General features: G+C 39.0%; 3 protein-coding genes across 4 annotated transcripts in view; all 3 read left to right on the top strand.

Annotated features, from left to right (window-relative positions):
- The window catches only part of LOC306763160 (protocadherin gamma-C5-like), a gene marked incomplete at its 5' end in the record, with an annotated part of 115,073 nt that overhangs the window by 10,526 nt on the left and 89,678 nt on the right, over positions 1 to 14,869 (top strand). The window lies entirely within an intron of this gene.
- LOC306763003 (uncharacterized protein) lies at positions 55 to 6,665 on the top strand (the record flags this gene model as incomplete). Its single annotated transcript, XM_079249672.1, has 2 exons — positions 55 to 2,486; positions 4,256 to 6,665. 2 exons carry the CDS (start codon positions 55 to 57, stop codon positions 6,663 to 6,665), a joined length of 4,842 nt encoding a protein of 1,613 aa, XP_079105798.1.
- LOC306763002 (protocadherin gamma-A2-like) lies at positions 7,495 to 13,001 on the top strand (the record flags this gene model as incomplete). The annotated part of the gene is made up of 2 exons (XM_079249671.1): positions 7,495 to 8,119; positions 11,233 to 13,001. 2 exons carry the CDS (start codon positions 7,495 to 7,497, stop codon positions 12,999 to 13,001), a joined length of 2,394 nt encoding a protein of 797 aa, XP_079105797.1.

Raw genomic sequence — 14,869 nt, 5'->3', positions numbered from 1 at the left:
GTTTATGAGATAAAACCTGGGCAACACCACTGGACAAAATAATCGGATAGAACAATGACGAGGCAAGTAGCGCTGTTCATCTCTTTCCTCCTCTTCGGCTCGGTGATCGGGCAGGTCAGCTACACTATTCCAGAGGAAATGTCAAAAGGCTCTTTAGTCGGGAACATTGCTCAAGATTTAGGCTTACAAATCAAACGTTTCATTTCAGGAAAAGCGCGAATTTTCACACGAGATAACGATGAGTACGTTGAGCTGAACCGAGAGAGAGGAGTCCTTCTTGTTAAAGAGAGGATAGACAGAGAGGCGCTCTGCAGAAAAACCACGCCGTGTGCTTTACATTTTCAGATAATTTTGGAGAATCCTATGGAATTTTACACCGTTACTGTTCAGATCACAGATGTAAATGATAACGCACCAACCTTTGAAAAAACTGAAATGAAATTCAAAATCAGTGAGTCTGCGGTGATCGGAGCTAAATTTGTGCTACAAAGGGCTGTGGATCTGGATGTTGGCAATAATGATCTGAAAAGCTACATTTTAAAACATACAGATAATTTTGCTTTAAATCTCCACGATAAGGCTGACGGTAATAAAAATGTAGAGGTAGTGTTACAGAAGCCATTAGATCGGGAGAAACAAGATCAAATATCTCTCGTGTTAACAGCTGTAGATGGCGGAGAGCCGCAGATGTCAGGAACGATGCTGATTACGATCACAGTTTTAGATGTTAATGATAATGCTCCGGTTTTCACACAGCAAACGTACAAAGCTACTGTTACAGAAAATTCATCTAAAGGAACAGTTGTTGCTACTGTAACAGCATCAGATGCGGATCAAGGCTCCAACGGCAAAATAAAATACTCAATTACAAACACATTAGACGATATCTCAAAGATATTTCATATCAACGAGGACAATGGTGAAATAACTTTAATTGGGAACACAGATTTTGAAGAGGCGCGAGTCTATCAAATAAATGTGCTTGCTAGTGATGAAGGTGGACTCATAGATTCATGTAAGTTAATCGTCGATTTGGAGGATACAAATGATAACAGTCCTGAAATTAAAATAATGTCAAAGTCTACTATTATATCCGAAGACGCCAAGTTAAATACCGTGGTGACAATGATAAGTATAGAGGACAAAGACTCGGGTCAAAACGGAAACGTAAATTGTGTCATCACCGACGACGTACCTTTTATTTTAAAAGCGTTAACTTCCAATTTTTATAACTTGGTCACGGACAGTGATTTAGACAGAGAGAGAGCTTCTGAATATAATATAACAGTGACCTGCTCTGATGAGGGAGTACCCTCCCTTTCCAGCAGCGTAATTCTCAATTTACAGATCTCTGATGTGAATGATAATCCGCCTGTCTTTGAGAGGAGCTCATATGAGGCCTACATTGTAGAAAACAACACACCAGGTCTCTCCATATTTACAGTGAAAGCTACAGATGCTGACTGGAACCAGAATGCTCGTGTTTCTTACATACTGGAGGACTCCTCTGTTAACGGAGTGCCAGTCTCCTCTTACGTGTCCGTTAGTGCTGATAGTGGAGTCATCCATGCAGTTCGCTCTTTTGACTACGAGCAGATCAAAGATTTCCAGTTCCACGTAAAAGCGCAGGATGGAGGATCTCCTCCACTCAGCAGCAACGTGACTGTGAAAATACTGATCCAGGACCAGAACGATAATCCTCCTCAGGTTCTCTACCCAGTCCAGACTGGTGGCTCTGTGGTGGCTGAAATGGTCCCTCGTTCAGCAGATGTGGGTTATCTGGTCACTAAAGTGGTGGCTGTTGATGTGGACTCTGGACAGAATTCCTGGCTCTCCTATAAACTGCAGAAATCCACAGACAGGGCGCTGTTTGAAGTGGGCTTACAGAATGGAGAAATAAGAACTATCCGCCAAGTGACTGATAAAGATGCTGTCAAACAAAGACTGACTGTCATCGTGGAGGACAACGGACAGCCCTCTCGTTCAGCTACAGTCATTGTTAACGTGGCGGTGGCGGACAGCTTCCCTGAAGTGCTGTCGGAGTTCACTGACTTTACACACGACAAGGAGTACAATGATAACTTGACTTTTTACTTAGTGTTGGCTCTGGCTGTAGTTTCCTTCCTCTTCATTACGTGTTTAGTGGTGATTATATCAGTGAAAATCTACAGATGGAGGCAGTCTCGCATCCTGTATCACTCCAGCCTCCCAGTGATTCCATATTATCCTCCACGTTACTCAGACACTTTGGGAACAGGAACTCTTCCACACGTGTACAATTACGAGGTGTGCAGGACTACTGACTCCAGAAAAAGTGACTGTAAGTTCGGCACAACTAGTAGACAGAACGTGCTGATAATGGATCCCAGTTCTACAGGAACGATGCAGAGGATACAGAATGAGAAGAGCATCCTGGATGAGCCAGATTCCCCTTTAGAGGTTAGATTTTTTTCTTTTTTCATATATCTGAATCTGAAACACCCTAAGTTAAAATGTTACGTGGTTATCCAACCCAATCAAACTTTCTTCATCTTCACTCACGCATGTGCGCTTAAATATGCTACGTGTAACTCCAAAGCTTTTACTGTTCTTGATATTTTTCTCTCACAAGTATCTCCACGTTATAGTTTGCATATGTTTTCATTTTACACCATTATTCAAAATAACAGGTACTTTAATAATTGTACTCGCAAGAGAAAGACATTGAAATTTCACATGTATTGCCAATCAGTACAATTGGACAGCGATAGTTGCATTTGTTTTTGACAGTTACCGTTTTCTCCTCTTTAAGATGTTACATAATTTTTACTATGTTCTGAAAGAGGCTACTTTAACTTAGCATTGTTCCAACGTATATACACAACTCCTCTCAGTGAAACAACTAATTTATTTTTGTTGTTGTTGTTTGTTTCAAGTCTGGCATTCATGGTCTTGATTTTTTACATTCCCAGAAATCAGATTTTTTTTTCCTTTCCTTGCTAAAGCTATCTATTTTTTTTTTTTAATTCAGTTGTTGGATTTGAACTTATAGAAACTTTGGAATATGTTCAATAAATGTTTTTTTCACACACACACACACACACACACACACACACACACACACACACACATATATATATATATATATATATATATATATATATATATATATATATGCGTGTGTATATTATTTCAGGCAAGGCTCGAATTTACACTCGGAGCAGCGGAGAGTTCATCGAGCTGAACAGAGAAAGAGGAGCCCTCCTTGTTAAAGAGAGAATAGATAGAGAGGCGCTCTACAAGCAAACCACGCCGTGTGCTTTACATTTTCAGATAATCTTGGAGAATCCTATGGAATATATATATATATATATATATATATATATATATATATATGCGTGTGTGTGTGTGTGTGTATCAGACATAGAACATATACACCGAATTTTACCTGTTATTAAAGTATTGAAATGTATTTATTTGTACATTGTCCTTTTAATTAGATTAATATACTTTAGATGTATCATTTACTGTCAAATGCCATTGTCATTTTTGGTGCCTGGGTCATCTTTGAATGAGATGTTGGATATTAATTGTTGATCAGATAGTCCAGTTCAGAACACTGGACATCTGAAGTCTCCACTTTTGATTTTGATTCCCATGTTTTCATTTTATACACAACAGTGCACAACGCTTAGGTCATTAGTGAGATTTAAGTATTTTGTTTTTAACCAGTTTGCTTTCTGTTTTTGAGCCAATTTTCTTTCTGTTTGTATATTCATGCACTTAAGGTATTTTACAAATTGAACTGCATAGAGCTTATTTTCTTTAAAATTGACTCCAAATATGTATTCAGATCCTGCGTGTATAAGAATGGTCTCTGGGTTTGAAAATACGTGAATGAACATTCACAGAAAAAAAAAATCAAGATTTAGAGTAATTTTAATTCTGTCTTTTTTAAGATGTACTTTGTTACCTTATTTTATCTTGTGCCTTGTAGTTTTCTGGTGTGAACTCACAGGGCCGCTGTTGACCAGAGCTTCGGTTTATGACAGTAGATTTGTTGCAGCACCTCCCATGCAACGTCGAAATAATAAAGAAAAGGGACGGTGGAGAGGAAGGACTGCTCCTACATTCACCAATACTCGAAAAATAAACCTCGTTTTTTTTTTCTTCATTTCTATTGTGGACTACGCAAGAACTGAAATATTTCAATGTCGGATCTCATCGGTTTCATGGAATATAAAAACAGCTAATCCCACTGAAAATTATTGGATAGAACAATGGCAAGGCAAGTGACGCTATTTATCCTTCTCCTCTTGCTTGGCTCGGTGATCGGGCAGGTCAGCTACACTATTCCAGAGGAAATGGTCAAAGGATCTTTAGTCGGTAACATAGCGCATGATTTAGGGTTAGAAACCAGACGATTTATTTCAGGCAAGGCTCGAATTTACACTCGGAGCAGCGGAGAGTTCATCGAGCTGAACAGAGAAAGAGGAGCCCTCCTTGTTAAAGAGAGAATAGATAGAGAGGCGCTCTGCAAGCAAACCACGCCGTGTGCTTTACATTTTCAGATAATCTTGGAGAATCCTATGGAATTTTACACTGTTACTGTTCAGATCACAGATATAAATGACAACGCACCAACATTTAAAAAAAGTGAAATACTTTTTAAAATCAGCGAATCAGCTGTGATCGGATCGAAATTTGTTCTTGAAAGAGCTTTGGATCTTGATGTTGGACTCAATGGCATACATGGATACGAACTAAAGCCAACAGGGAATTTTGCTCTGAAGCTTTTCAATAACGCCGATGGTAATAAAAATGTTGAAATGGTCCTACAGAAGCCTTTAGACAGAGAGAAACTAGATCAGATATCCCTCGTGTTAACAGCTTTTGACGGAGGAGAACCGCAGATGTCAGGAACAATGCTGATTCTCATCACAGTTTTAGATGTTAATGATAATGCTCCGGTTTTCACACAGCAAACATACAAAGCTACAGTAGCAGAAAATTCATCGAAAGGAACAGTTATTGCCACAGTCACAGCCTCAGATGCAGATCAAGGCTCAAATGGTAAAATAACCTATTCAATTACGAATGAAGTTGATGATGACAAAAGATTATTTGAGGTAAATAGCGAGACAGGAGAAATTACTTTAACTGGAATTATTGATTTTGAAGAGTCACGAAAATATCAAATAAATTTACTTGCTAGTGATGAAGGAGGTCTTACCGACTCTTCCAAACTGATTGTTGATGTTCAAGATGTTAATGATAATAAGCCTGAGATTAACATAATGTCAAAGTCTAACGTAATATCAGAAAATGCTGAACTCAATACAGTAGTTACAATGATTAACATTGAAGACAAAGACTCGGGGGAAAATGGGAAAGTGCGTTGTTATATAGGTGAAAATATCCCATTTATGTTAAAGTCCTCAACAGATCATTTTTTTAGCCTTGTCACTGACAGTGATTTAGACAGAGAGAGAACATCTGAATATAACATCACAGTGACCTGCTCTGATGAAGGAGTCCCCTCCCTCTCCAGCAGCGTCATTCTCACCTTACAGATCTCTGATGTGAATGATAATCCGCCTGTCTTTGAGAGGAGCTCGTATGAGGCCTACATTGTAGAAAGCAACACACCAGGTCTCTCCATATTCACAGTGAAAGCTACAGATGCTGACTGGAACCAGAATGCTCGTGTTTCTTACATACTGGAGGACTCATCTGTTAACGGAGTTTCAGTCTCCTCTTACGTGTCCGTTAGTGCTGATAGTGGAGTCATCCATGCAGTTCGCTCTTTTGACTACGAGCAGATCAAAGATTTCCAGTTCCTTGTCAAAGCGCAGGATGGAGGATCTCCTCCACTCAGCAGCAATGTGACTGTGAAAATACTGATCCAGGACCAGAACGATAATCCTCCTCAGGTTCTCTACCCAGTCCAGACTGGTGGCTCTGTGGTGGCTGAAATGGTTCCTCGTTCAGCAGATGTGGGTTATCTGGTCACTAAAGTGGTGGCTGTTGATGTGGACTCTGGACAAAATGCCTGGCTCTCCTATAAACTCCAGAAATCCACAGACAGGGCGCTGTTTGAAGTGGGCTTACAGAATGGAGAAATAAGAACGATCCGCCAAGTGACTGATAAAGATGCTGTCAAACAAAGACTGACTGTCATAGTGGAGGACAACGGACAGCCCTCTCGTTCAGCTACAGTCATTGTTAACGTGGCGGTGGCGGACAGCTTCCCTGAAGTGCTGTCGGAGTTCACTGACTTTACACACGACAAAGAGTACAATGATAACCTGACTTTTTACTTAGTGTTGGCTCTGGCTGTAGTTTCCTTCCTCTTCATCACGTGTTTAGTGGTGATTATATCAGTGAAGATCTACAGATGGAGACAGTCTCGCATCATGTATCACTCCAGCCTCCCCGTGATCCCGTATTATCCTCCACGTTACTCCGACACTTTGGGAACAGGAACTCTTCCACACGTGTACAATTACGAGGTGTGCAGGACTACCGACTCCAGAAAGAGTGACTGTAAGTTCGGGACAGCTGGTAGTCAGAACGTGTTGATAATGGATCCCAGTTCTACAGGAACAATGCAGAGGATACAATGTGACAAAAGTATCCTAGATGAACCCGATTCTCCTCTAGAGGTGAGTCAATTCTTTCTATAGATCTAATGAATTGTTCTGTCTTCTGACAAATTAACTCTCCTCCATACAGCGTATCACAGTTGAAATTTTTTCAGCTTCCATTTAAACGCAAGAATCGTTTTCAGCACCACAGACAGCGTCATACTTCGTTTAGTTCATGTGGGTTTAATTTCACTGGTTTGTTATCCCTCTTTATCATACGGTTATGCTCTTCTGCCATTATTTTCAATTCTGTGAAACGCGTTTCCATGGTTCTTTGAATGTATGTCTCAGTGTTTCCCAGGGTTGTTTGCTAGTTAATTTTCTTTATGTTTTTCATTCATCCTAATCTCAGTTACTCTTGAACCGAAAGTAATACTTTATTTTGCTTTTGCAGCTCTTTTTCATACAACTCTCTCTTTTTTGCTGTAATTAAAATGAGGAAACTCTTTAATTGAATGATTTTTTTTAAATGTTTTGAATACATTTCTTTTTATATCTACATTTGTTCATCTCCCTCCTTACTGTTTTGCTCTTTTTGGTATAACCATTCTACCATGATCAAGCGCAGTTTCTTGTTTTTCACTCTGAGGGACGCTGTCGGCTAGTTTTTTATTGTTTCACTGCAGATTTATGCAGCACCTCCCAGAACCCAGGTCCCAGATCATTTACATCTGATGGAAGCAAGGTTGACACAATGGGCGCTTCCAGTCCCTGAGAATCCTATAAATCGGCTTTGGATTTAATAACATATTTTTCTTTATTTGGGTTTATCCTCCTTAATTTTCTGTTCTGCGCTCTGTGGAATTAATCCGTCTATTTTGGATTTATTTTTCTTCATCGTTCCCTCTGAAAACTGCTGATCGACACGATGAGATTGCAAGTAGGCCTACTGTTTTCCACGGCTCTTTTTCTCTCTTATGTGCAAGGGCAGGTCAGCTATTCTATTCCAGAGGAAATGTCCAAAGGCTCGTTAGTCGGTAATATAGCACAAGATTTAGGTTTAGATATAAAGCGACTCAAAACAGGGAAAGCTCGTCTGCATGTAGGAAACAGCGCTGAATATATCGAGTTGAATAAAGAAAGGGGAGTCCTTCTTATTAAAGAAAAGATAGACAGAGAGGCATTGTGCAAACAGGCAACACTTTGTGCTCTACATTTTCAAATAATTCTAGAAAATCCTATTGAGTTCTACCGCGTGACGGTAGAAATAACTGATATTAACGATAATGCCCCGATATTTAAAATGGATAACATGCTGTTTGAGATCAGCGAATCGGCTGTAAAAGGAGCTAAATTTATACTTGAAAAAGCATTGGATGCTGACGTTGGAATAAATGGCCTCAAAAGCTACTCCTTTAATCCAACGGATAATTTCATTTTAAAATCCACTGAAAACGCTGATGGAGGGAAAGAAGTAGAGATGGTTTTGGAGAAACCTCTTGATCGGGAGAAAGAGGAGCGTCTCACTCTTACGCTAACAGCTATTGATGGAGGTGATCCTCAGCTCTCAGGAACTGTGAAAATTCACGTAACTATATTAGATGCAAATGACAACGCTCCAGTTTTCACACAATCAACATACAAGGGTAGTTTAATGGAAAATTCTCTGAAAGGTACTTCATTAATAACGGTAACAGCCACTGATAGAGATCAGGGAGTAAATGGTTTTGTAACATATACAATGTCAAATAACGTTGACGGCATTTTGGATTTATTTGAAGTAAACGAGACAAATGGCGTTGTACGTTTAATTGGCAACGTAGACTATGAAACATCAAAACACTACCAGCTAAATATTAAAGCAAAAGATCAAGGTGGGCTTAGTGACTCCTGTAAGATTATTTTTGAAATTACAGATGTGAATGACAACTCTCCAGTAATAGATTTAATGTCAACAACGCAGTCTATACCTGAAGACTCTAAACTACAAACAGTTGTGGCTGTTATGAATGTGCATGATGCAGACTCGGAAAATCATGGTTTAGTGAGGTGTTTTTTGAGTAACAACGCACCTTTTCATATTGAAAGCACGTCAAATGGTTTCTATAGCATACTGACAGAGAGTGAATTAAATAGAGAGATAGCTTCTGCGTATAATATAACAGTGACCTGTTCAGATGAAGGAGTACCCTCCCTCTCCAGCAGTGTTACTTTAACCTTACAGATCTCCGATGTAAACGACAACGCGCCTGTTTTTGAGAAGAGCTCATATGAGGCCTACATTGTAGAAAACAACACACCAGGTCTCTCTATATTCACAGTGAAAGCTACAGATGCTGACTGGAACCAGAATGCCCGTGTTTCTTACATACTGGAGGACTCATCTGTTAACGGAGTGCCAGTCTCCTCTTATGTGTCCGTTAGTGCTGATAGTGGAGTCATCCATGCAGTTCGCTCTTTTGACTACGAGCAGATCAAAGATTTCCAGTTCCTTGTCAAAGCGCAGGATGGAGGATCTCCTCCACTCAGCAGCAATGTGACTGTGAAAATACTGATCCAGGACCAGAACGATAATCCTCCTCAGGTTCTCTATCCAGTCCAGACTGGTGGCTCTGTGGTTGCTGAAATGGTTCCTCGTTCAGCAGATGTGGGTTATCTGGTCACTAAAGTGGTGGCTGTTGATGTGGACTCTGGGCAAAATGCCTGGCTCTCCTATAAACTCCAGAAATCCACAGACAGGGCGCTGTTTGAAGTGGGCTTACAGAATGGAGAAATAAGAACTATCCGCCAAGTGACTGATAAAGATGCCGTCAAACAAAGACTGACTGTCATAGTGGAGGACAACGGACAGCCCTCTCGTTCAGCTACAGTCATTGTTAACGTGGCGGTGGCGGACAGCTTCCCTGAAGTGCTGTCGGAGTTCACTGACTTTACACACGACAAGGAGTACAATGATAACCTGACTTTTTACTTAGTGTTGGCTCTGGCTGTAGTTTCCTTCCTCTTCATTACGTGTTTAGTGGTGATTATATCAGTGAAAATCTACAGATGGAGACAGTCTCGCATTCTGTATCACTCCAGCCTCCCCGTGATTCCATATTATCCTCCACGTTATTCAGACACTTTGGGAACAGGAACTCTTCCACATGTGTACAATTACGAGGTGTGCAGGACTACTGACTCCAGAAAGAGTGACTGTAAGTTCGGCAGAGCTGATAATCACAACGTGTTGATAATGGACCCCAGTTCTACCAGAACGATGCAGCGGATACAGAATGAGAAGAGCATCTTGGACGAACCAGATTCTCCTATAGAGGTTAGACTCACTCACATGAATACTTCATCTATTTGTAACATCTTTTAAAATTTTATAAATACATTTGGATCTATTATTTATTTTAGGTTCGAGACAACACTGCAAGTTTAAATCAAAAGTTTAAGTCAGATTTAGTCTAGCAGCTCGATGTACATCTAAATTCAGCACCTCGGACAGAGGCAGCCCTATCAAGCTTCGTTGATAGCTCGTTTTTTTTTTTTTTGTATTTTTTTCACTCCTCTTTCTTTTTATCTCCCTCCCTTTCATTAAGTCCTTCCAGCTGATATTATTTTTTTATTGTTATTGTTACTGTAACAGTAAGTTATGTATCTGTTAATGAAGTTCGTGTCACGACTCTCTTTTTTTTTTAAACTAGAAATTTACATTCACGCAGCATTTCAGATTACTTTTAATGTTTACATCTCTTGCAGTTTTCCTTTTTGAACTCAGTGGGCCGCTGTTGAATAATTTGATGCAGATGTAGGCAGGGTTTAAGGCACACATCCCAAAGCCTTGTCGACAGTTTTAGAGAAAGAAAGGGAGTCAGAGAATTGCTCACGTCCCAAATATACTCCATGGATGCATTTAACGTTTTTCCTCATCACATTTGGATTGTATCGATATTGATTTAACTTTTCATATCCACATGTTTTTTCTTCTTTTTCATGAAAAAACTGAGCCAAACGTAATTATTACATTTTTGTAGCACTGGAACTACGGTTTGGACAATGGCACGGCAAGTACTGCTCTTTATCTTTGTCTGTTTTCTCGGCTCAGTTTTCGGACAAGTTAGTTATTCTATTCCAGAAGAAATGGCAAAAGGATCTGTGGTGGGAAACATCGTCAGGGATTTAGGTTTAGACAGAAATAGACTGAAATCCGGAAAAGCTCGCGTTTTTACGAGTGACAGTGGGGAGTACATCGAGCTGGACAGAGAGCGAGGAGTACTCCTTGTGAAAGACAGAATCGACAGAGAATCGCTTTGCAGACAGACGACGCCCTGTGCTTTACATTTGCAGATTATTCTTGAAAATCCGATGGAACTTTTTCGGATAACTGTAGAGATTACCGACATAAACGACAACAGTCCCAGTTTTAAAAACGATGAGAAACGTTTTGAAATCAGCGAGTCTGCTGTAACGGGCTCTAAATTTGTGTTAGAGAGAGCAATTGATTTGGATATCGGCATAAATGGTCTGAAAAATTATAGTTTAAAGCCTACCGATAATTTTGTTCTGAAAATAGAAAGCCATGTAGATGGAATTAAAAAAGTTGAAATGATTTTACACAAGCCTTTAGACCGAGAGAAAGAAGAAGACATGTCATTGCTGTTAAAAGCTGTGGATGGAGGAGATCCTCAACTGTCTGGAACAATGAAGATTTATGTGAGCGTTCTTGATGTAAATGACAATGCTCCCGTTTTTACTCATTCGGTATACAAAGCAGCCATAGCAGAAAATTCTCATAGAGGAACAACAGTGACAACAGTAAGTGCTTCTGATGCAGACAAAGGAAGCAATGGGGAAATTTCTTATGCAGTTTCTACTACAATGGACAGCATGTCAGATATTTTTACAATAAATGAAAAAGGGGACGTAATTTTAGTTGGTGAGGTTGATTTTGAAAAAGCAAAGTATTATCAAATAGATATTGAGGCTAAAGACAGTGGTGGTCTTTCTGATTCTAGTAAGATCATAGTTGATGTTATTGACATAAATGACAACAAACCTGTGATCAGCGTATTGTCCAAATCTGATGCAATACCAGAAGATTCTCCTCAAAATACAGTTATAGTTATGTTCAGTGTCCTCGATCCAGATTCAGGTAACAATGGTCAAGTAGACTGCAAAATAACTGAAAATATACCCTTCAGAATTATAAGTTCTTCAAGGGATTTTTTTAGCTTAGTGACAGACAGTGATTTAAACAGAGAGACGGCTTCTGAATATAATATCACTGTAACCTGCTCTGATGAGGGAGTACCCTCCCTCTCCAGCAGCGTCACTCTCACTTTAAAGATCTCTGATGTGAATGACAATGCACCTATCTTTGAAAGGAGCTCATATGAGGCCTACATTGTAGAAAACAACACACCAGGACTCTCTATATTCACAGTGAAAGCTACAGATGCTGACTGGAACCAGAATGCTCGTGTTTCTTACATACTGGAAGACTCCTCTGTAAATGGAGTTCCAGTCTCCTCTTATGTGTCCGTTAGTGCTGATAGTGGAGTCATCCATGCAGTTCGCTCTTTTGACTACGAGCAGATCAAAGATTTCCAGTTCCTTGTCAAAGCGCAGGATGGAGGATCTCCTCCACTCAGTAGCAATGTGACTGTGAAAATACTGATCCAGGACCAGAACGATAATCCTCCCCAGGTTCTCTACCCAGTCCAGACTGGTGGCTCCGTGGTGGCTGAAATGGTTCCTCGTTCAGCAGATCTGGGTTACCTGGTCACTAAAGTAGTGGCTGTTGATGTGGACTCTGGACAGAATGCCTGGCTCTCCTATAAACTCCAGAAATCCACAGACAGGGCGCTGTTTGAAGTGGGCTTACAGAATGGAGAAATAAGAACTATCCGCCAAGTGACTGATAAAGATGCTGTCAAACAAAGACTGACTGTCATAGTGGAGGACAACGGACAGCCCTCTCGTTCAGCTACAGTCATTGTTAACGTGGCGGTGGCGGACAGCTTCCCTGAAGTGCTGTCGGAGTTCACTGACTTTACACACGACAAGGAGTACAATGATAACCTGACTTTTTACTTAGTGTTGGCTCTGGCTGTAGTTTCCTTCCTCTTCATCACGTGTTTAGTGGTGATTATATCAGTGAAAATCTATAGATGGAGACAGTCTCGCATCATGTATCACTCCAGCCTCCCCGTGATTCCATATTATCCTCCACGTTATTCAGACACTTTGGGAACAGGAACTCTTCCACATGTGTACAATTACGAGGTGTGCAGGACTACCGACTCCAGAAAGAGTGACTGTAAGTTCGGCAGAGCTGGTAGTCAGAACGTGCTGATAATGGATCCCAGTTCTACAGGAACGATGCAGCGGATACAGAATGAGAAGAGCATCTTGGATGAACCAGACTCTCCTATAGAGGTTAGCTAACTGTGGCACTACAAAACACTTTAAAAATATAAATAACTATATGGTTTATATCAGTTTACTTATACTATTGATACCATATCTTCTTAGTGTTTTCATATTAATACTTTCTGCACACATTCTCATTGCATCATATCTAGTGGAACATTTATAAAGATGATAAATAGTGAAGATTTTCCAAACACAAAAATGATAGTAAAATCTTCACAATGTTAACATGGCCGACAAATATGTCAAAATATGTTCTTAAGAAGTCTTTAGCATAATTTAAATTATTCCAATTTAATATATGTATTCAGCACTTGACCTTTCCTTTCTTCTTTCTTCTTTTTTGATAAAACAGTTAAATAAAAGAATGGCTAATTAATTTCTAAAAAATCTTTGCAACAATATATTTCCTGCTTTTTTTATTGCTCATTTGTCCACTGGCATGCCATACAAATAGTTAGTTTGATACAATAAGGTATGTTAAATAGAGATTATAAAATGTTAACACGTTTATCTGTTTCACCAGGAAATGATTATTCCAAATGTGTTTTCAAAATAGTATGTACATGTGATTGTTATCTAAGTAGATATGTTAGAGTATTGGTAGTCCTCTCTTGTAATTTATTAGATTTTGATAAATTCGAGCATTCCAATTAAATGGATGACTAAATAAACACATACAGCTAATGCAAGCTTAAATTCTGGTTATGTTGGCATTTATTACTTTAGTTCTTCTCTGAAAATGGAAACCATACATGTCAAAGTATCATCCCCCTTCTAGTGCATAACATTTTTCAAATGACTGAGTTGTGATAATCTAGTGTAGTTTCTTTTTTTTTTCTTTTTTTTTTTTTGTCTTGCATTAGTTGTTAAGAATATATATGAAACATGCTTAATCATGCTAAAATCACATCCCTGGTGTAAATATTTGCAAAAATACAGTATTTTGTTATCCTTATAATACTCTCTCCTGGTAAGGTTAGGGTTTTGTTTTGTTTTTATTTTATTTTTTTTGTTTGTTTGTTTGTTTGTTTGTTTTTACTGCTTTTTGTTGTTCTGCACAAAATTTTACCAATCAGTGATAGCACTATCCAGGAAGAAAAAGTACTGAGCACCTGAAGAAATATTCAGAAATATTTCACAAAACTTCTTACCAGTACACTGTACTTTGCAATTTCATATGTTCATAGTTTTCTTTTGTTGTTATTTTTTTCCCTTTTTTATTACCTTAAAATGTATCGTTATCTAACCAGGACATGTGTTGCTTCACTGCAGAAAAGCTTGGTGGATGAAAAGACTATTTGTAAAATGTTATGGCACCTTACAAGGATTGTCATTGTACAGACTGAATATATACTAGCAAAGTTATCAAAGCATGATTTAATGATTGTTTCCGCTGTGCATAAGCAAACATTTATATTTTCTAAATGCAACCACTTTTTGGTTTTATCACTCAAGGAAAAAGTCTTTGCTAAAAGTTCATGTTTCTTCTCTATGGTTCAATCAACAGAAAAACTAGACATGAAACTAAGAAAAATGAAAAATCTTTTTTTTTTCCCATGTCTTATCCAATGAATATCTGTTCATATAAAAAATCATTATCTATTTATATGCAACATCCTCCTGCGTGACGTAGTTTTTTGCAGTGCACAGATCTGGACTCTCAGGGCCGCTGTTGACTTATATTGAGCTTCCCTCCTGTGTTCCCCTCCTCTGTTTGCTACATTAACAAAACGCACATACAGGACACAGAAGTCTGTGAGGAAGACCGGAGATATAAGCACTGGGATTATTCATTTTCATGATCAGGAGATACAAAGATTATCTTCTTTTCTTCTTGGAGCATTTTATAATAAGGGAAATTCTACCCTTTGGAATATAAC

Source organism: Telmatherina bonti (genome assembly GCF_933228915.1).
Source record: "Telmatherina bonti genome assembly, chromosome: 12".
Classification (NCBI taxonomy): Eukaryota; Metazoa; Chordata; class Actinopteri; order Atheriniformes; family Telmatherinidae; genus Telmatherina; species Telmatherina bonti.
This window is presented reverse-complemented; position numbering and strand designations above follow the sequence as displayed.